At 37.6% G+C, this 23,407-nt stretch overlaps 1 protein-coding gene and 1 long non-coding RNA gene across 2 annotated transcripts; both read right to left on the reverse strand.

Annotated features, from left to right (window-relative positions):
* Positions 1 to 748: 748 nt before the first annotated feature.
* Positions 749 to 4,266, reverse strand: LOC145218531 (uncharacterized). Its single transcript, XR_013857639.1, has 2 exons — positions 4,043 to 4,266; positions 749 to 2,401 (listed from the first exon to the last, which is right to left on the reverse strand). It is a non-coding gene; the product is annotated as an uncharacterized LOC145218531 (long non-coding RNA).
* Positions 4,267 to 18,229: 13,963 nt separating this feature from the next.
* LOC145219382 (NACHT, LRR and PYD domains-containing protein 12-like) lies at positions 18,230 to 20,408 on the reverse strand. The gene is made up of 2 exons (XM_080086755.1): positions 20,156 to 20,408; positions 18,230 to 20,101 (listed from the first exon to the last, which is right to left on the reverse strand). Exons 1-2 carry the CDS (start codon positions 20,360 to 20,362, stop codon positions 18,230 to 18,232), a joined length of 2,079 nt encoding a protein of 692 aa, XP_079942881.1. The 5' UTR covers positions 20,363 to 20,408.
* Between the last annotated feature and the right edge of the window lie 2,999 nt (positions 20,409 to 23,407).

The raw sequence follows: 23,407 nt of genomic DNA on the forward strand, positions 1-23,407 counted from the left end.
GAACATGGCATTTTAGGGCTATTTGAAATTAGGTCAGTCCCAGCAACTGGCTACTTAGCGAATGCAATGAGCTCAGTTTAATAGTTGTTGCAAACCGCAATTTAGAAGATTTGTGTAGTTGCTGTAGCGCAATACACCATACAGATGTACTCGTATTTATGTTATATCGTGTAAATTGTCTCGCTGATATTGACCGTTCATTGCAGATTTGGTATCGCTCTATTTCTTGAATTCACTTCAGTCACCAATCCATTTCACGCATGTGTGAGCATATTTCGGCAAGGAGCAGGTTTAACGTTAAAGAATGTAAAAGAGCGTATAAGAGCACGACTTTAAATCTCGTTGCGTTTTGCCAATAACGTGTTTTTGGAAAACAGTGGGTGGAATCATATAAAGGAAGTTACGTGTATTGTGACAAGCGAACAGAGCAACCTCCTAACCATTAGTCAAGATAACACCGGAAAAAAAACATGTTATGATAAATTGCTGGAACATCCGAGAATGACATGAAGTTATTGATACTAAAATTTATTTATAGAACTTATTAATGTACAAATTTTAGTAATCTTACACTCACCACTGTACATAACCCTTTGCGGAAAGTTCGCATTGCTTTTGCTCATTGCTGTTGTGACGTATAAGTTTTGTATTGCCATAGATCAGGGGTTGGCAATATTTTAGGCGACAGGTGCCCATTTACTTGTTATTTCCATGTGTTAATGACCTCGTGTGCCAACGTTTTTTTCTAAATAATAGTGGTTGTGCCAGCAGATATCAATAATAAAGAGAAAGCTGACTGTTTTGTGCATTTAAGGCTGAATTTTAAGACAATGGCATGATAAAAACTATACACAAGCAGTGTAACAGGTAAAAATTGTAATTCCATATAAACATGCAAATTGGTAGGCGTGCCATCTAAAACCACCTCGCGTGCCAAGGCTGGCACGTGTACCAGGGGTTGCCGACCCCTGCCGTAGATGTTGCTTTTGCTTTTTGAATTTTTGGGAAAGCATGGATCTAAAGTTAAACCTTATGTTTCTTGCAGGTTTCCAAAGGCACATTCACTGTATGGTTCGGCTGTTAAAAAGTACAAAACTGCACAAGCTGTTTTGCTTCAATGTTTGCTTTGCTGGAACTGGGAATGTTCACATTTCCTCTTTCTCCTTAACATTTAAAAAATATTGTCTGTTTAAGGATTTCGTCACAAATGGTTGGGAATGAAAATGCCGTGGTTGCAAAGATTGCCACTGCGCAAAGGATGTTGGTTATCAGAGATTGCAAAAAAATTAATTGTACCTTGTAATTCATCAAAAACCTTGGCCAACACAGAGTTTGTATTTTAAGCAGGAATCTAAGAATTGTCCATCAAGGATAAGTGCTGGTTGTCGGTTGACAATGCTGACTTCGCGGCTTTTGTCCAGCCCGAGAATTAAAGACCATACACATAGCGATGCTGTGCTAACTAGCCCATTTCAAGCGTAAGTTTGCATTAAGTGTCGCTATGTGAGGGTTAATGACAAAAATACGCTCTACTCCCATCATGCGACGACATACACATTACCTCTAGTAAACATTGCAAACGTAAACACGTATCACATTGACTTGTTCCACATAAGTGTACCTCAATACGGCAATTTACCAAGGTTATGAAACTTGTATGTAAATGAGGATGATTAGCGATGCGGTTGTTTTACGCAACACTGCGAATAATAATCGAGCATGAAGCAAAGCTGTAGTGTTATATAATCAACAATCGCTTCGTACAACTGCATCTATGGAGTATTGTCATTCTCTGTTGAAACAAGCTACATTAAGAAAAACATGACCAACACGTATTGCAAAATAACAACAAACAAAAAGAACGCATTGCTACAACTGCCAGCTATGTAGGCACAGTTTGGAAACTGAAAGAGAATGGACACATTACGTCAAACGAAAACCAGTGAGAAGAAATTGTATTAAAGAAAGCAAGTTTGATAACGATTTGCTGTGTTGCAAAATTTACAAAATTAATATGTTTAGGATGTGGATCATAGTACGCCAGATGTATGGGCGTCATATCGAACCAGTCGGTCACCAAGCATTTCAAGCAAATAGCATTGCTTGGGCTAGAAATATCTATTTGATACGCAAAAAACAGTCGGTAGACGGTCGAGGTTATAATCATGTGCCCTATATAGTTAAACGGGCCATTAGCAAAGACTTGGTTGGGGCCTAGGCCAAATTTGAACATTTTTTATAAAATAGTCTGTATAATACTTCAAATGTAATCAGGACATCGCTATGGAAACGCAGTAGGGATTGACGTCAACAACTTGCGATTGTGACGTGGTTGGTTGTACGGCGTTATTATTATAGGATGGCCGGTGGTTGTGTGTGTTTTCATTTTGTCGAATTCCATCTGTTTAAGAACAAAATATACATTATATAAATGATTGGAAATTCGCTTTTATCAAACTGTTGACAACAATCGCAATAAAGTTTGCCATTAAGGGTCTATGTGGTGATAGTCATTTTGTGCTCACTTCAACACAATTTATGATTGTGACTCTCAAACTTGCAACACCAGAATCCAAGCAATTCGAATCACTTTTAAGCATAGCAATAAATGAGCAAGTCATAGGTCTACAGAATGACTAGAACAAAGAACTTAAACAGCACCCTGGTGTGAGGTGCAGCAAACCTACTTGGCAAAAATATGTGGCAAATAGTAATGAAAAAAATCTAAACCAAACAATAAAAAGCAATTTCATTTAGGTTTCTTAGAAAGCAACATAGTGCCTGGGAAAAGTTGTATGTCTACGACAGCCAATCACCATGGTTTTATGTTTTAATAAACCGCAAGCAAAACACCAAACACATTTATACAGGTTTAGAAAGGAAGTTGGGCAGATTAAGGTAACCCGATGCCGCAATACGTCACAGTAAACAGTTCGCAGACGCTAGAAAACACAGCGACACTTTGTGGTGAGTTTCTACTCTAAATCATGTCACATTATTTCACGAAACTGTCGAAAGCAGTAACGTTTGACTCGTAAGTCGGCTCAAACCCCAAAATACGGACCAACGTTGGAATAACGCTGCTTTCTGCGGACTGTGGACTCAAGTGGGATGCAAAACGCACGATACGAGACTTACTGTGTCTAGCATTATATTAACTGGGGTGCACTGGCTGTGGTGTTTCTTGCCATGAGTCGAACCACAAACTGACACATCAACGTCTGGTGTGTACGCGATTGTCCGAATAATCATTTTGACCAACAATAATTTCAGATACATGATGTAGCATATCCTAAAATTCACATGATGTGATTAATGAAGGGTCTCCACAACTGCACGCAAAACCACCTGTCTGTTGTTGTTGCCTGGAAAACCAGGTTTAAAACATTTTTCGATTCTGATTGTGTCTGTAGTTAGCCATTGATCAGCGAAACGTTCAACAATTAGCAAACTTCGTAATAGTGGTTAACAGACTTTGACAATTAGTGCTTGGCTTGACAAATACTTGTTTAAATCCATAGATGTTTAAGTAAAACAAGTCGATTTCAATACCAGTTAAACACAACGCTAAAATTGTGAACAAAATGAGGTTTGAACAGAAATAACAAACGTGTTATATAGAATAACTTTAAATACTGGTTCAGAGACAGTTCATAAACATAACCAAGAAAATACTGAATCACTTGACATTACTAAGCAAATACTAAACAGTTGTTGTTGTGTTAAAATTGGTTCCGCTCTACTAACCTTAGCCGGAATTAGAATTACCCTAACAGTTAAGACATTTCAAGCTGGTTAATATGACAAGTCCGGTTCACTAACACAAACATTAATAGGACGTCTTATGCAACTCGTCTCTGCTGTGGTTAAGCGAACAATGCTCAATCTGCTGATAATCTCTTGGCGACCCTGCATCAATGCAAAAACTGTAATAACTACAAAACCATGCATGCCTCAAACTGGGCTAATAATCAACCTTCGTTGCTAATAGTTTGATAAATTGCCCACAGCACATGTAAGTACAAAAGTTAATATAACTTACTTTGCCTCTTGTCTTCATCTCCATTCCGTCACCCAACCAAGTTCGTGCGTCTTCAGTCGACATCAAGCACTTGCAGCCAAATTTATAGCAAACTGCAAACTGCCATTTTGTTCCTCCCGTCACGGCTGGCAGCTGAACATTGCCTTTTTCGGTGAAGATTAAAACGTTTACACAAGGCCTAACACGCTGATTGCCAGATGTGAAATACCTGATGGAACAACAATGTTGTGTCACCATGGAAAAAGGAGCAATAACATTTTTTCAAACATACAGGAGTAAATATTGCACTGGTGTTAATACTTATACTATGCACTACGTTCAAAATTGATGCATTTCACAGATTCTTAACAAACGTACAATTTCGAGAATATATTTACAGCATTATAACACAAACTTACTTGCAGTTGCTTAAACTTTTGTTCCCACTTTCTTGTTTAAATCCACGCAGTTTGCTTTCATACTGGGACGAGGTAAAAATGGAAAGGACTGCTCCACTCTAACTAGCAACTGAATGTACTTGTTGGTCTTTGTGAAAGATAATAGACAACGTTCTGTTTTACCAATGATGCATAATTGCCATTGTTTTGTAATAGGTAGATAAATAAGTCCAACATAATAAGCATACTGCGACACTCAAGAATCACAAAAGCACCAGGCAACCTGTAATATCGAAAGGCAAGCGATCTTGTCTGAAGTGCTCAGTAGCGCAACCGCGTGCCTGCTGGTATTACCTGAGAAATCAGGTTTAAAATATTTTTCTGTTCAGAATGTGTTATATGCTGTACTTAGTCTTTGAGCTGTGCACCGCTCAACAATTAGCAAAACTCGTGATAGTGGTTTTACAGACTTTGACAATTAGTGCGTGGCTTAATGAAATACTTGTTTAAAACCATATTTGCGGTGTTGTAAAACATGTTATGATTTAACATTGTTGAAACCTGTAAACTTTTGAGCAGGAACAACATTGAGATGTACAAAATAGACTTTGACGAATAACGATGATCTTCCAAATCCAAATGTATCAGGCAGTAGTTCTCAAACTGTGCGTCGCGACGCCCTGGTGAGTCGTTTCAATTTTCTAAGGGCGTAGCAGAATAGTTCCGTTTCGTGGCTTTTTGTGGTTGTATCAACAAACACAACTTTAATAATCAGTTTCCTCGCTAACTTTAATAAGTCCAGAAAACTTTTCCAGAGGCGTCGCAACAAACAAAGTTTGAGAACCACTGGTATAAGGGATGCCAGTGATGATTTCTTATCTGAGATAAATTTATGTCAATATAAAAATGTAACCTTGTGCACGGTAGAAGTTATGCAATAATCAAACTTTAGGCATGTATTTGTTGGTATGTGTCAATGTTGTACTTTGTTTGAAAGCTGTATTTTATTTGGATTCTGCAGAATAACTATATACTTTGGGCATGGACAGAGGATTTACAACACATTTTCTGGCACATAATAACATATTCAGAGTGAACTAAATACTGCAACCATTCAAGATAATTCAACTAACATATTTACACAAGTATCTACTGTTTTGCAGTACATAAATTCAATAAAAAGCAGACTTAGAGACTCAGTTTTATATCACTGACAATTATTGCATTCTTTACATTACATTATTTTTACATTGCAAAAACTTTCTAGATTCTACATTATTTTATTACCAGTAAGCCTAAAGTTGATCACTGATTTAAGTTACTGTGTTTTCTCCACAGGATCTTGCACAAAGTTCAAGGTAATACAAATGGTATTATAATAAACTGGACTTCGTATTCTGCTTCTATGATGGAAGTACTTTTACAGCAATTAACAAGCATAATTGTGGAAATAGTTATGCAATGTCCTTGTACTTGCTATGGAATTTATTTGTGGAATTGCAAAGCAACTTGCAGGTCCAAGGTGGGTCATAATAAGAGTAACCTTGTCAACACTTAAAACTTAAACGAGAAAGTTTTATTTGTGGGAAAAATAAGTCAAGCTATTGAAAATGCTATTATGTGCAGTCTTAACTGATTGGCAGAAAACATGGGTGTTTATGTCTCAAAAATGTGCAGTGCTGTATATCACTTTTTGGAATATTTTGTATGTATGTGTATAACCTTAGTAGTTATTGGTCATAGTTAACTAGTTTCATGTCCACAAGCGTAAGACTTTCTCATCTTTAATATGTTGAATGTCACACGTACCCATGTTCCAAAGATCTCCAATCAGTTTAGTTAAACTACAGTAGGTTCACTTTATTCAGTGCAGCAATAATTGAGGTAAACAGAGTTTGTTTACAATAAACTGAATGATATTTTAATGAAGATCAATGTAAACAAAATTGTGTACAAATCCTGAATCATGTCATGTTAACGATAAAGTTATTTTTCACTTTGTGTAGCTGCATCAAATTTATAAATAAAGCCAGCTCTGATTCATCAGATACATACCTGCTAATATACAAAAAATGCATAAGTGTTGTAACCTTGTAAAGCTTTTACTTTTTAAAAAACATTTTTTTCTTTACAGTTTGTGACTAATTATGCTGAACATTGTTCTATGATGCAAAATGAATGCTGGAAGAAAAAGCGCTTGAACTATTGGATTGGAAATCGGATAACAATTTGTGATGCAATATTCCCAAGCAATTTCGACAGGAATATCCTGAAAAGGAAACAGCAAAATCAGGTGAAACATGTTATCCTGTTGAACCTTGCCCTATTTCCTAGCGTGGGTGATTTAAGCTCACACACAAGTGATCCCACTTAATTTACCCCCAAGTCATCAGTGACCTTAAAGCCACACTTGTCAGAACTGACGGAGTAGAACAAGTTCTATTTTTTGTTGAACGTACGCAGGCAAATTTCGGCCAGTGCCAGTGTTAGCACACATCTGAGGTATAGTTCTACATTTGTTGATTTAGTTGTTTTTCTCATTACTAATAGATGGGATAGCATTGAAGGGTGGGGTTTATATGTAAAATAACACGGCAGGCTTCGAACTTGTTTGGAAGTGGAACACAGAAGAATGTAAAAAGAAAAGCGGGAAAAGAAATCAACAATGTAAATAACAATCGCTTGCCAGGAAACCAGCAGAAGAAAAATGTGATTTAAAAACTCTAAACATAAAAGACTTTAAATATAATTTGTTCATTTTTAGAAGCTTTCATTGCCAAATTTCAACAAAAGAAATAGTTTGACAAGGAAAAATAAAATTAACAATTTGCAGAGAAAACCTGCTTTGTACAATGTGAAGCATCCCGTGTACTGGGATAAAACCTACCTCAAAAATGCCTGGGATGTAATTGGAAATTAGTTTGATTTGAAAGGTAATTACTTAATTTTCACACTTTTCAATTTTCAATTAAGTTTCTCCACTGGTAATAGAAATGTTTCAAGTTTTTAGCATAAAATTGTTTGTAAACTTTTCTGTAAATGTTATGTATATCTTGCTTCCTAAATACATGTTTGTGAAATATGTGACTGTTGTTTACTTTTCAACGACAAAAATGTAAAAAAACATGATGAAATTTACTTAATACTTTTATAATATAAAAAACGTTTGGCAGGGAGGAAAGTGGTTCAGAATTTCTACCACACTTGTTCCTTTTTAGCAGTCACATTGCATGAGTTACGATTGATAATGGTAATCAGGTTAATATCTGTGCGGTCTGTTTTGTTAACTAACACAACAATTACATTGTCTATAGAGTTTATGGAAGGTATTCTAATGTTTTAACAAATGAAGTGAGTTGAGCATTTTGTTTATCATCTTTAATGGAAGGTATGTGGGATTCTGTTTTTGACATCCTTATGGTTAATTTGTTTAAGCAATGCTTTTTGTGAGAAGTAAATAAAAAGGAAAAGAAATAGATGAGAATTGATCACAAACCAACAAAATGCAGTCAAACGATGAAATCTGGCGCGGTTAGTAGCGCGAAATATCTTCCTGTGATCTGTAAGGTTAATTAGCCACTCAAACACTTTTGATACAACCTGACAGCGGTATAACTAGGGCAACGATTGTGGCGATTTGCGATTTCCGCGCGATCGCTGCGTGTCTGCACGACAGGAGTAGCGTAAGCACGGCCCAGCTGACGCAAACGATAATCGATGTGTGTGACCACTTCCCGGACTCCTATCGGTTGAAATTCTTTCCAATTGGCTTCAAATATATTTCCAAATGTCTCGCGGGTTTGCTGTCAGCGCTTCTCGGGCTCGTCCCATTAAAAATACTGGGTCGAATTGAGCTCTCCCGAGAAAGAGTGCCCAGCTCTGGACTGTATGATTTCGTCGCTTACGTCAGCCTGGTGGTCGATATCCGGCATATCCAGGATACTGACAAATCCGTTTAAAGCACCTCTCTTGGATGTAAGTATACTCCCTTCGCCGTGACCGGCTTCAGCGAGATTAGGCGAAATTGCGTCGTCCAGGTCGCGATAAATCCGGTCTGGCGAACTTGCTTCCTGGTTGCGGGAGTCGGCTGACGCCGACGTGCATGCAAATATTCATCTAAGATGAACTGATCTTCTAAACACAGTTAACTAGCTAGAATTGCATCCACATCCAGTAAATCAGACGATTACGGGTCATCATATATATATTTGATTTCTTATTCAAACAGAATGTAAATGACATTAACAGCAATTAACAATAGGTATTACAAAGAATACAAAAGGAAAGAAACCGTTAAACCTGTATTGAATCTCCAAGCTAAAACTAAACTAATTACTTATATTGATTAATGTAAGTGCTATTCAAAGTCGTTAAAGTCTATCAGTCGTTAAGATCTCTGTGGGATTTCGGTCGCCGCTTTCCCGTGGAATGCCCAGGCGCTTGCCCGATCCGCTAAGTCCTGTCGACTATAGTTGCCGTGGTTAACCGGAGATGCTACATACATAAATCTTCCCAGCGCTTAAGTTAAATTCAAACACTTTGTCATTTTTCGAGCCTTATTTAAACTGACGCAGGTTAGACTTTTCTTTAGTTCCTGCCTATCTAAACGTTAACATAAAACAGGCGTTTTTAACCCAAATCACATTTGTAACCCAGTTGTGTTCATGTTTTGGTGGGAAAAAATCTGTGTGGCCATCCAGGTAACGACCAGGACACTGTTCCGAAACACCTTAAGGGTCTTTTGTAGTCCTCCTTTTTTTGGAAGGTTTAGACCCGAACCGGAATATCAGGCAGTTTAGCTGGATACATTCCTTGGATTCATTTGTGACGTCAAGCAGTCGTACGCTACGCTTTTAATGTGTTTTGTTTCCAGGAAAACAGTTGTGGTTTGTTTGAAGTGGAGTAAAACAAATTAAAAGCGTTGCGTACGACTAGATAGAAGCTAATTCTTTAAAAAGAGTGAAGTGATCAATACTTACTCTAGACCGCTTAAAACAAAACTTTTAGGTCGGTTTAATCGAAAGCAGTAATATTTCCATGCTTTTGTATATTTGAAGCTATTAAATCATAGGGTTGGGGGTTGTTTTTCGCAGGGACATTCCTGTTTCAAACTGGTTAGTTCTATTTTGTTTTTGGTGGTCGAATACTCAAATCAGGTAATGGTTAACAGCTTTTGACATTCTGTGAGACTTTTGGATTGTTTATTGGCTATTAAGTTATGGAATAAATAGAAGATTTAAATAACCGCAGCGATGCCAACCTAATTTAATGTTCGCACACCACATATATGTTGTTGTGGAATGAAACTTAAAATGTCAAGTTTCACTCGGGACAGGAAAGGTGGTCGAGCTGCATCGCTCTGGAGACGAAAATCATGTGCTGCTGCGTGCTATACTGGGCAATCATCATCAACATCATCTGCATTCCCCATCTCGTGGGGCATGTCGCAATATTAAATGGTGGTTCGCCAAAAAAAATATTTTTAATGTGGGCCGTGAGCTGGAAAAGGTTGGGAAAAGCTCTAATATTAGCACAACACATATTTTTTTGAAAAAAAACACCATTATCGGGCTTCGCTTAAGACCGATGTGTCGATCTGCGCAACACTATGAACACAAAACTTCGTTTCTCTCACCCCTGAACCGACTGTTGTTGAACCCGTCATACAAACAACTCTTGGATTGGCTTATTAGTATTGCACAGACAGGTATTTCTACATTTCCTGTTTATCACGTCGTGTTTACTATTTTGTGCTTCCATGTTATTGTTCAAAATACTGCGTGGGTCACGTGTTCCCTGACGAATCAAGAGGGCTCGTGGTGAATAAATCGTGGTGACACTGGATTTTGCAGAACACAAATCATGAGATTGTCACGCACCCAAAAAGTTTTTTTCTGCTCACGTTTTATTACCAGTGTTTATGTAATTCTAACAAGGCTACTGCAGGTCATCTACGCAACAAAAACATCTCAAAATGTTAAGCCATACCAACTTTTAAAACTCAAGCATAGAAACATTCATTTCCAGATTGAAATCGGTCTGATTTCTTACTGAGTTTCACAACTATATAATCACAATAAGTTGCCAGTAAAGTCGCCGAACTGTATGCCAGGATATTCAACCGATGTGAATTTGGAACTGAATTTGTGACGTCAGACAACATACGTCACGATATTAAAACAACAAAATTGCGAGGCACAAAATACATCATAATGAGAAACAAACCAACACCCATGTTGCCAACTTTAAAAGCAAATCTACACCAAAAGCAACTGTCATAAACGTTACTAACATAAAGCAATAAAAAGGCGGCGTAAAGTACAGTGGTATGATTGAATGGTAGAAAATCAAAATGTAACAATATTAACAGTTATGTAGAAAGATAATAACAGCGATTATAGAGAGATAGGTTACATTCACGTATTGTCCATTAAAAAAACTGCTTCGTTTTTTGGATGTCGTTTGTCAACAATATAATATTATTTCTTGTTACGGTTTTAATTTCCTAATCAAGCCAAATGCACTTCAGGCTTTGCATCAATTTATCCATAAAATCCGTTTGACACAAAATATCAGTTAGTTTTGGAATTTTTACGTTGATAAAAAATACTTTGCGCACACTCATGTTCGGCGCCTATGCTTGTCATTGTTAAGCGCAAATAATAATGTTTTAATCAAACATGACAGTTGACAATTGTCAGCAAAAGATACTGACCCAGACAGTGGACAATAATGACTTATTCCATCGGACGGTCAGGCAATAACCAATGCCATCATTAGTGATGAAATCATGTCACATTGATCCACTACCTGGTCGAGCATTTATTGTAAGGATTGTTGCAAAGATTAAGTTTGTTTAAGATTGTTATGGAAACAAACGTGTAGGTTTGACTTTAATTTTGAAACCAAACTGTTCCTCGCGACTTTGATCGGATGAGATTCTTCCCTGCTTCTATGAATCGATTGAACCGAACATCCAACAAATTGATGTTGTGGACCGATCCTGCCAATGACTCAGCACTTTCATCTGTCAGCCCGTTTCGGGATAGATCAAGAAATTGCATCTAAAACAAGAATTAGTTAAACGTAACAAGAGTTTAATTGCAAATCAAGTGTGTTGTAATAAATGAAACAGTATGACTTCATACTACAAATTAAATTTTTTGGACACGAAAAACGGATGTCACGTGATGTGAAGTGTAAAAAATATATCTGAGAAAAACTTAGACAAAATAATTTACGCTATAAGATAAAATTAACAAACAAACAACTACTGATGTGTTGATTTGCTCGGATTGTTTGTAATCACATGAATATCACCAAATAGCATTAAGTTGTCTCAATACGACCCGTGGACCCATTAAGTACCTAAGTACCAAAAACCATCTTTTAGAATGCATATAATTGGTGTCAGTAACTAATAAAATCACACCACTTTATTATCTCAACAATCACAAAGTAAGTTAACTAAGTGGGCATTTTTGGTCTCATAACTTTGTGTTTTTATTTAACTTGTAGAAACTCACCACATTTTTAAGTCATTTTCTGTTCCAACAAAACTCCTTGCATTAAGTAATACCGACAAACAAATACACGTCAGGTGCGAAAGGTTAAGATGTTATGACTGGAACACCTGTTGGACCAAGACGCACCACAATAACTAATCGGTCTAAATTTTACTGATGCAATGGAATTTGGTTTTGTTGCTGTAGCGCAAAGGTGCACAACCTGCGGCCGCGGAGACAAATTTATGCGGCGTACACACGTGTATTTAAATAAAAAAAAATGCTGGCCGTAAACTGATTAAGACTGGTTTGCTAGACATTTGGCCTTAAAAAAATCATATAAGTAGACTTTGTGTAAATGAATGCATGTTATAGCGAAAATCTTATGCACCCCTTCTGTGGCGTCTTAATCAAGAACTTTCCTACTTGTATTTGACATTAACTGTGTGCAGTACATTATATAAACACGAGTCACCGGAGACTCTAAATGACCTGTAATAACAGACTGAAAACTTGTCTCAAGTCATCCACCGTTAATTGTTATCTTATTAAAGATACCTGTGATGTCTATTACTTTGGTAAAGTATGTTTTTCTATACATCAAAACTGCGGATCACTTCAGACTGGTCAAAGTTTTTAGTCTGAATGTAAGATTTTTTCCCTTATATAATTGTGTTGGAATGGAGGAATGGAATAGAAAGACGCACAGTTTGAAACATGTAGATCGGCACAAACTTTCATGTTTTAGTGTTGAGGAGTTCGAACTGTTGTTTTATATACCATTTTATTATCACAAAAATCAGAAAGTCTTCGCTGCATGTACGTTTGCGTAATGTGAGTTTTATACTTTATGGTAGAGTATCAAGAGGAGGTTCAAAAATCCTCAAACATTCTATGTGAGGCATTTACAGACAAAACCAGTAAATCCAATACTGGTCATTCGCACAATCCGTTTAATTGCATACAGATGGTGAATCCCGAACAGCAGCTTATCATTTGTCAATAAAATTGTTCGGTCAATTGCAAAAGTATGCGATTAACTGGGAAGTAAATTTCCTTGCAAATAATTTCTTGAAACATCATAAACGTGAATGATCGGCCATTCCTGCCATAGTGTGACGTAATCCACTAAGCGTGAGACGATACAGATCTTTTTCTGGAGTTTTAATCTTTTTCCTCTGTTTTCGAAACAAACCTCTATTATTATTTTTTTTACTGCTGAAATTTGCCAGACAAAAGCGTCATGGACAATAAATCCTAGCATCTGATTTGATACAAACATTACTGTAAAGAAAAAGAAAAAGAACTAAAAGTAAACGGTGTGTACCAGGTTGTAGAATATGTGTGTGCTTTGCTAATCTTTCTTAAAACACAACATTTGCACCACTCCACGAAAATTTTAGAAAATTTGAGCTACACTTCTCTACATTCAGAGAAATTTCATCTGCTCTATGCTACAAAAGAGAAAGGAAGCATCTCTGTGGACGTAAACGAGCGTTGTTAGTTATTTCACTTGGATCTGGTTCTGAAAGAGAAGTTTCATCGGTTTTATGCGACAAAAGAGAAAGGAAATCGACGTAATGAGCTTCGTAGTCATTTCAGCTATGGAAGTGGAAATTAGAACTTCTGTTAACAACGTGTATTGTTTTTACGTTATCGCACAATCCAGTTAATCGCATTAGAATACTTGGCATATTGATAATAATATTACCTAGATTCATATGCGCAGCATATGTGATAAAGGATTTAAAACTCAGATACGGTTAATAATTGTTAATTCTGCAGAAAAAGGGTAATACTATTTTGTACAGATTTAAATAACCGTCCATCAACACAACAGTGCCTTTTCGGTTTCACATCTACACAACTGATACACCAGGTCGTATAGGTAAAGTTGCATTTAAACGTTTTCTTGAGCGTCCAATACCACTCATTACTATATATTAAACTGACTGATACTCAATAGTCTTGTTAACATTTGGTTACCGCTGTGCCATTTGCATGTTATGATAGTTTTAAATTGAATCAGTTTGTTCAATTTTAATTTTATTAAGTTTAAAATTTCCAAAACAAACATTCTTTACTATTGAATAAATAATTTCCACAACATATATTTCAACATTATTACCGGCTTTGTTAGCTTTTTCACTCCATCGCAGAGTTTCTCAACGCCTTCACTTCCGAACTCACATCCCCACAGTATAAGTTGTTCGATGTTGTGAAAGCAAGGACCCAATGCAGCTGCTCCCGTGTTGCCGATCTTATTCCAGGAGAGGTCGAGTATTTTCAGCTGATTTCAATGCAAAAACATTAGGACATTTGTCGTAGTGCAAATTTCAAGTAAATTAAAATAAACAACACAACATATGTTCGGATTACGCTTTGATATACAGTGTTGTAAATGTTGCAGTTTGTTTCACCCATAACAATAAACTCATTCTTAACTTAACTCAATATAATAATTATTTTCAAACGAATTACAGTGGCACATTTGCGCAGCAATGGTTTTATGCACGTTTCTGACTGGTAATTTTCGTTGTATCATTGTATGCAAACACTTCGTTTTATCAATAAAATGTATGACAAATGAAAGCTACATAAGTGTTAAAGATGTCATGAAATTTATACAAAGGGCATGTATTCGTTGCAAGGTTGAATATTTAATTGTGATCGAGTAACAGATTTTTTTTAAAACTGCCGGGTTTTGTCAGAGCAAAATTCGAAACACGTTTACAACTCTGTCCTGAATCTGAAAGTTAATCGCATTGTTTGGAGTGACGTGTTAGCGCACCGGCCTTGTTTTAAAGATTACATTTTCCATCAAACCGTGTAAGTTGTTTGTGTGTCGGGCGACCTGGTGTTAACACAAGAGTAAAAAGTTGTACGTTATTTTTGCCTTGTTTATTTTTTGCGGGCAAAGGTGATTTTTAACCAATTACAACTTAATGTTGGAAATAGTACCACAATTGTTAGGCAGATAACCAATCGGGTTACATTGAAAGTGTTTATGAGGACGGTATCTGTCAAATATCAACCCCGGTGCTTGCAATTACTCATATTTACATTTTAAGTTGTTGCAAAGAAATTCATCCCTCCTGTTACGTGTGAAACTTATTTTTTTTTAAATAAAAAAGCAAAAATGTTATGAACTGGAGTTTTTTGTGCGTATTTGCAAACTTGGTTCTTGCTCTCTGTGTATGTCAAACATTATCATTTGCACAATTTCACTTTAGTTTCTACACATTCTTTGTTTATATTTAACCTTGTATTTATATGATATGTACAGTTATTTTTACTTCTCAGCTTGTAACGACACCATTACGTACCGAGACATGTTAGTTAACAATACTGAAGGAAAAAATATTCGAATCACTCTTTGTTGACATAGAATTAGAAACAGAAACCATTACATGTAGAACAATATATAGAGCACCAGGACAGGACGTAAACACTGGCAATGAATTTCTAAAGCATTTAACTGATGCCCTTGATATTATAAAAACAAAAAATCATACATACATACTTGGTGATTTAAACTACAACCTTTTGGATACAAACAACTACCATGTTGACAACTTTACTGGTCTTCTATTTGATAGCTCTTTTGTCCAGCTAATTAACAATCCCACCAGAATCACTGACACTAGTGCCACATGTATTGACCATATCTGGACTAATGATTTTAAACATCATACCCAATCTTTTATACTCCTGGACTCCATATCTGATCATATGCCAGTAGTTGTTTGTGTAGAGATCAAGGAAAAAGGTAATAGTAAAGCAACTTTGTTAAGACAATACTCTAACAAGAACAATGAAAAATTTTCACAATTGATTGGTTAGGTTGATATTTCACATATTATTGGTGAAAATGAACGGAACCATGCACTTGGACTATTTAGTGAATTATTGAAAGAACATTTTGAACAATGTTTCCCCTTGCAACAGATAAACAAACCTAAAAATAAAAATGTATGATATGACTTGGAACCTACGGAACTACTCCTTGCAAAACAAAAAGCATCTAAAAAATTCTTAACTTAATAGGAAGATCCCAGCAACCTTGCACAAGTCCTATACTTGTGGATAACACTCCCACCAATGATTCATCAAAAATTTCCAACCACTTTAATGAATATTTTTCCACAGTTGCCAAAGATCTTGCAGACTCTCTAGCTAGTCCAGAACAATCGTTTACCACTTTCTTAGATCGCCCACAAACTAATTCAATGTTTTTGTTTCCGACCTGTCCTGGTGAAATAGAAAACACAATCAAGGGTATGAAACCGAAATTGAGATGTGGTTTTGATGAAACACCAATAAAGGTAATAAAAGCGTTGTCTGTAAACTGTATTATTAGTCTTGCACATATTCGTAATCTATCTTTAAATACAGGAGTCTTTCTTAATAAATTTAAGCTGTCCAAAGTAGTTCCAATTCACAAACATGGAAATCGTAAATTGGTAACGAACTACTGGCCAACAAGTTTGCTTTCAAACCTTTCAAAAATACTGGAGAAGATCGTTTTTACTCGCATAAACTCTTTTCTTTCATCCACTGATTTTTTACTAAGTAATATTTTGGTTTCCGGCGCAACCATTCCACCAGACATGTTACGACAAACTTTATAGCAAAAGTAACAGAAAACTTGGATAACAAACTAACTACCATGGGTATATTTCTAGGTTTGTCAAAAGCATTTGATACAATTGATCACAAAATCATTGCGGAATACGCGGAATTGCTAACAAATGGTTTGAAAGCTGGCCGCTTACAAAAAGTGGTATACAACAGAACCACGTCAGAAAACATGTGTTCAATCCGATTTGGTGTGCCCCAAGGATCTCAGTTAGGTCCCCTACTGTTTATTATATACATCAATGACTTTGCTAATTGCTTTTGGATCACCATTATGTTCGCTGATGACACAACCATCCTATTATCAGCCAAATCCAACAACACACTGCAGTGCATGGCGAACAAGGAAATGGCAAATATAATTAATTGGTTAACGGCTAATAAACTAACCCTCAATGTTTCCAAAACTAAAACCATTCTCTTTCATCAGCAAAACCACAGCTGTCAACCAATTCAGGTTAAAAACAACTTCTTAACACCAAAGCCTTTTTAAGTTTGTATCATTGTTTAATTATTTCCCACATACGGTATTGTATAATGAACTGGCACCACGGACAATCAAAGTTAATTTCTAAACTACAGAGCATATGCCACAAATTCTTAAAATGTGTTTTTGGCGTTAAACACACGTCTGATCGTTAAACATAAGTAAATAGAGGAAAATCGTTTGCTTTCAATCAACGAGTTATTTGCGCTCGAAACATCATTATTTATGTATAATTATGTTAATAATACACTCCCAGAAATATTTGATAATTTTGTAAATGTAAACACCTCGACAATGCAAACTCGTGCCAGCTCCTCCTTCATGAAACCGTTTTTCCGCACAACACAAAGCCAGAAGTCAATTAAATATATAGGTCCGAAAATTTGGAATATTATTCCTGACCGAATTAGAAATGCACCAAACGCAAGACTGTTTACTTATCACTTTACTTCACATTTGTGAATTTTACCTTGAACAGTAATTATAAACACCTCTTCCCGTGTTTGCTCAATGCTACGCCTTTGGCAATGTAGGTTCAGATACAAAGTCACTCAACTTGCATGTGTTTTTAGTTGTTGTCTGTACAGTAACCGCTTTGTAGCCTTATTTACTCCCACTACAGCACTACCTTTACTAACAGATTGTCATTCATGTATAGCACATTCTGCAAATTCCACTTGTTGTTGACATTACAACATTTACATATACATAGTAAACTTCACAACCCACTAGATATCCCGTATCCAAAATTGTGTCTCACTGAGTGTGTGTTTGTCTTCAACTTCACCTAATTATTTTAACTTGCTGTGTGAACCAACAAGTTACTTGCAAGAGTGCTAATGTCTTGTAGTTTTCAAGAGCTGATTATTCGCTGCAGTTATTTCCGCAGACAGCTGACTAAGTAACGACCAACTCCCATGACCCCTTACCCCTTCGACGATGCGACAGCCCATGGACTCATTTTATCTTTTATTTCTTGTTTATTTTAATTATTATTTATTTATTTGTATTTATTGTGTCATTTTTTGTGACATGTAGTACAACTACATAATTTGTAATATCGTCACTAAGTTTTGTGCTGCACCCTTTTTCCGGCGCCTGGAACTATCCAACAGGGTTTCTTTGGGTGTTTTTTTTCTGTTGAACCCCACCCTCCTTCCCTAACACGGGTGGTTAGCTTCTAGGTCCCAACTTGACTGGTTCCACCAACGTGTTTGACTGGTTCCACCAACTGGATGAATTTCAAAAGAAAAGATTTCTTCTGTTTCCAATCCTGATGGGAGCTTTCAGGAACGAGTGGCTCGAGTTGATGGAAAACCGAAGAATCGCAAATCCCAAAAACAAACTTGGAAACAACTTCCCATCTGTCATCTGCAAGTTGTTTGAGGATTTTCCCAAACTCGTCAAGGGACATGATCATCATCAGGTAGAAGCCAGCAAAAGACTCCTGCCAGATGAGATGAGAGAAATATCGAACTTTGTGACCATCCAATATCGTTAGCTTGAGATTCCCGTGATTTGTGACTGATGTGTTGCTAAATGCATCGGATGTGGATTCCTTGATACCTGCTTTTACGAATGCAATTGCTTTGAATACGATCTCCATCTTTAGAAATGCATCATAGGCTAATTTCGCCAATTTGTCTAACTCACCTTCTTGGCCCCTCAAAAGATTGGTTGTGAGATATTGGCCACAAGTGAAAGCAAGGACTTGGGAAAGTGAAAAAAACTTAATATCTCCATCGTAATTCATCAAGTAGACAAGTGTCAATATAAAATTGACTGGAACATAGCAGTAAGCAAATACATTGCGGTTTTGCTCTACCTTTTGTTGTATATCGTCGTATCTGTCTCCACATATCTGACGTCTAAGTTCATCTTGTGACGTTGCGGTCAATCCAAGTATTTCAACAATAAACCTGGGTCGGTATGAAGGATGGAGCTTGTATAGCTGAGTTGGTCGTGACGTGAAAATCTTCCGAGCACGTGGAAGCAAGTTTCCTCCCGCCAAATGCTTCAGGTAGTTTTTCGCCTTCGATTTCGAATATAGTTGAGGCTGTGGAACTTCAGTGGAAAATGATTTGAAAGCTGCCTCGTCGACAATCATCATAACATTTGAATCAATGCAAATGGCCTTGAGAATGCCTTTTTCTTGGTCCGGGGTGTAATCTTGTTCAATCGACATTGTGGAGTGAAGAAACTCAAGAAGTGTCACCTTCCTTTCAAAATCGATGTGCCGGATGACAATGTAGAAGAAGAAGGAAGTCTCTCCGCACAACTCACCCCTTAAACCTTGCATGGCCCACTTTTTGGCTGAGGTCGTCTTTCCTATTCCAGCTTGTCCAACCACACCGACCACGTTCCCGCGTTTTTCCACGTAATCTTGTTTTGCGTTTACTTCATCCGGTTTAAATTTCTTATCCGCTTCTCGTAGTGCTGTTTCTTTTGCACGACCAAACATTTCTTCACCAGTGATGTCACTTTGTGGTATGTTGTAAAGTTCCATTTTACGTCGATAATGTCCTTTTGCTTCAAACTCGTTGTCAATTTGCTGTGGTTTGCTAACTATGGCAAGGTTGACGGTTGGTATTGGTCGGTTGGCAAAATCTGCAAGTGACGATTCTTCACTGGCGATTTCTTGTGTTCTTTGTTTGAGCAGCGAGATTAATGCTGTAGAAGACTGAACATATTCATGTTTTCTGTGGTGCTCCGTTGATGTCGAAGGTTCATGTTCAGCACACCTCGGCCTTTGTGCTGAGGATAAAGGTGTAGCAGGGAGTTTGGGTGAAGTTTCTTCATGTAAGTATTGTGGGACAGGCAACTGAGATGAGCAGTAAGTTTGTTCGGCTACAGGAGGTGAAGCTGGATGTTTTGTTGACGTTTCTTCATTGAAACAGTGTGGAGCAGGTAACTGAGACGAGCAGTGAGCTTGATCGTAGGTTTGATGCACTGTTACATGTTGTGTGATATGTTGTTGATAGACTGGAGCGTTGTAAACTGGTCCAGTTGTGTGGATGTTTGTGTCTCCAATCTGAGGTGCTTGTTCGCTTTCCTGTATAAAAGAAGATTTGAAGAAGAATACAGTATGATTTTGTATAATACTTACCAAGTTGAAAATCAAATTCTTGCTCTGTAAATCAACTGGAATAGGATGGCCTGAGCTTAGTTGGGGTATCAAAGCCCTGGATTCTTCCGTTGTGCTGTGCTGAGGTACAACGTCACCCTGTTTTTGGACTGTGTTTGATTGGGGTTCAGCATCATCTAGTCGTTGGGTCAAGCGAGGGTGGGATCCAACATTACCCGGGTCGTTCATTGTAAAGAACTAGGTTGTTTTTCACGTGATTGTAACAAGGTTTGCGTCCGCCTTCTTTTTGTTTTATTTGTTCTATGTAACAAGTTTACTTCTCATCACAAATTGTCAGTGTCACTGGTGCTTGAGAATTTCCCAAAGAATTGATAAATACATCATAAGTCGTTAAAACGCAGAACCCCACAAATGTTGAGGTTACAACAATGCTGACCTAAACACCTACACCTATACAAAGAGAGTAAAGTTACAAACACAAGGTACAAAAAGTAATAAAGTCATCGAGGCTGTAATACAACACAAACCTTCATCAAAATGCAAACGTGCGGAGTTGTGTAACATTTAAAGGATACAAATCACAATTGTAGATAACTAACTGTTTTTTTATTTTATTTTAGGGCAATAAAACGATGTAAACTACTGGTTCACAAGTTATTACACATCTAGAAAAATAAAAGGGTACACGCGGGCTTTAGCTTCCCGACGAAGCGGATATGCGTGAGCCCGCGTCTCGATAGCAGGTCGCAATGAAACAAAATGGCGAAAACACGACAATAAATGCAATGACGAAACGATAATACACAGGCAAATACAAGTAGGTCACTAATAGGAACCTAAAAAATAGAAAGGCAGACGCAGGCTCGTGTTTCCCGGCTAAGTGGATATGCGTGAGTCCGCGTTTCGGTAGCTGGTGGTAAAGAAACAAAATGGCGATATAACAAAATTTAGGACAAATGGTGTACACAAAAGGATGCCCCTCATTGGCGGACGATCGGCCAATCATGGGGCTTGAAGTCTCAAGCGGGATCGTATAATAAACTGGACACAACTAGGAAGAAAACTGAAAGAAAACGTAACAATGTTTTTAGAAAAAGCACAAGGTTAACAGCGGAAATTGAAGTTTGTTGGTTGTTTTCCTCAAAAACAATCTACGACTGATTACCGGACTACCTAATCATGGCGAGGGGAACAAATCAAGACTAATTCGTGGGATTTTTAACCACGTTAAGGCTCTAATTGGCTGACACAAAAGACAATAGGCATGGTGTATATGTTACGTAATTTTTCTGAGCCCGAACCCTGCAATGACGGCTCACCACCAAAGCCAAAGTTACCGCGCACTGGTTTAATTTTGGGCGGCGCAACTTCACGCGCCACCCAGAGAAAAAGCCTGTTTTACATAGCAGAAGTTGCTTTTGTAAGTGCCTGATAGGCAAAGCAGCGCGTTCCAGGCCAATCAGCGCAACTCGTATAGCCCTACAGGCAAACGAAGGAAATGCTAACAACGTGCAACAAACCAAATAACACAAGACAAAAGAAATGCGCGTGACGGTGCCAAACCAGGAAAACAAAGTTTACAAAACAACATAATCGTTCATGACCAAAATATTTGGTCACATATACATAAAACAAACGAGGGAAGCAGGGCGAAAAGGCGATGTATTCTACTTTCGAAATAAGAAAAACACTACACACAGAACACGCGCTGAGAGAAATTACATCAATACGTGTTGTTAAAATTATGTTTGGGGTTAGGGTGTACCAGGTTACCAGAGCACCAGCAAAAATCGCTATATGCTTTCACAAGGAAGGTAATTTCCGCAACTTTACAGCGCTTAAAGTAGCTTGCGCATTTTGGGCAAAAGCATACCCATTACCAGGCGGAACATGTACATCTGCGCCACAATTACATGGCGCAGCATGGTTGATGCTAAATTTATATCGTTTTTTCGTGCCACCGCTTGATGACGATAAGGAATGGGAGGAGTGGACCTTCTTAAGGAAGGCCTCTACCTCTTCCTCCGTATTACTCGTGCTAATACCTGCAGACTTTGTGATTAGCACTACTTCTTTGATGAAAGCCGAGTAGGTTAAAGGGAGACTCGACAGTTCTGGTGTGTTTTCTCCTTCTTTGGTTCTTTGGCCAGGGTGCCCGTGGCGCGGCCTTTGGAAAACTCGGTAACTTTGGCGGGGGCGACCTTGGTGCTGCTCCCAGGATGTTAGATGTTGTTAGCTGGCTGGTCTACTTGATCTTTCACGTGCATTGGTGTCATCTCCGTCCGAGGTGGCCCTTTGCACAATTTGAGTTTGGACCATAAAATGCAAATTACGGGAGGGATTATTTTTTTTGCATGTTTTCACAGCCCTAGGCATACAAAACAAGGTTAGATATCTTTTATCCCTAAAGTCTAAAGATTTCTGAAATTTATTTGGGCTAAAAACTAGGCTTATTTTGTACGCAACGAATGTGCTTACTACCACTTTTGGCAAAAGCAATGCATTCTTCGCTATGTTTTTGACTTATAAAACAAACAAACACAAATAATAGAACTTGCAGTGTATTGTACAAAAAAAACAAAAAAACAATGTAAACAGCTAGAGTTTGTAATTTTGAAGGGTGTGGTACCGCTTGAAGCACTGTCCAGGATGTAGACCTGGTTTTCGTTCACATGTCTCACAATAATACAAAGTAGTTTTTCTTTCTTCAGGGGTGGAACACACAAGACAATTCTTGTTGTGACGTCTTTCAGCTTTTTCAATAAAGTGAGGAACTTTTCGAAGCCTTTCAGCATGGTCAGTACTGCTAGGTTTTCCTCTCCTTTCATTGTTCCTGACATCCCCGACCAACAGCCTTATAAGTTCTCTTCGAAACTCAATATGGCGGGCAGGTCTTCCGTGTATTTTCCTGAATAGCAAAAAGGAATTGATAATTCCTACTTCCAACATCCAAAAGAAGAGCTTTCGCCACCATTTCAGTGTCTTCCGTGTAAACGAGTAGGAAGCACAGTAGTGGTCACTGCGGTCAACTGCACCCATGTTTGCAGTATAGTCGCAGATCACTACTGGCTTCTGTATGAATTCTTTTTTGCCCTTTACGTATCTTGCACGCTCCTCAGTGTCAGCATTGTGATATGTGCTAAGCATGAGAATCAGTCGTTTATCCTGCCAGGCTAGGACCATTGTGTTCTTATTAGGATGTCGGAAAGCTCTGATTGCTTCTTTTTGCAGTTTCATTTTTTTCAGTTCAACAGGCAGTCCTACCCTGTTCTT

Source organism: Phallusia mammillata, chromosome 3 (genome assembly GCF_965637545.1).
Source record: "Phallusia mammillata chromosome 3, kaPhaMamm4.hap1.1, whole genome shotgun sequence".
Classification (NCBI taxonomy): Eukaryota; Metazoa; Chordata; class Ascidiacea; order Phlebobranchia; family Ascidiidae; genus Phallusia; species Phallusia mammillata.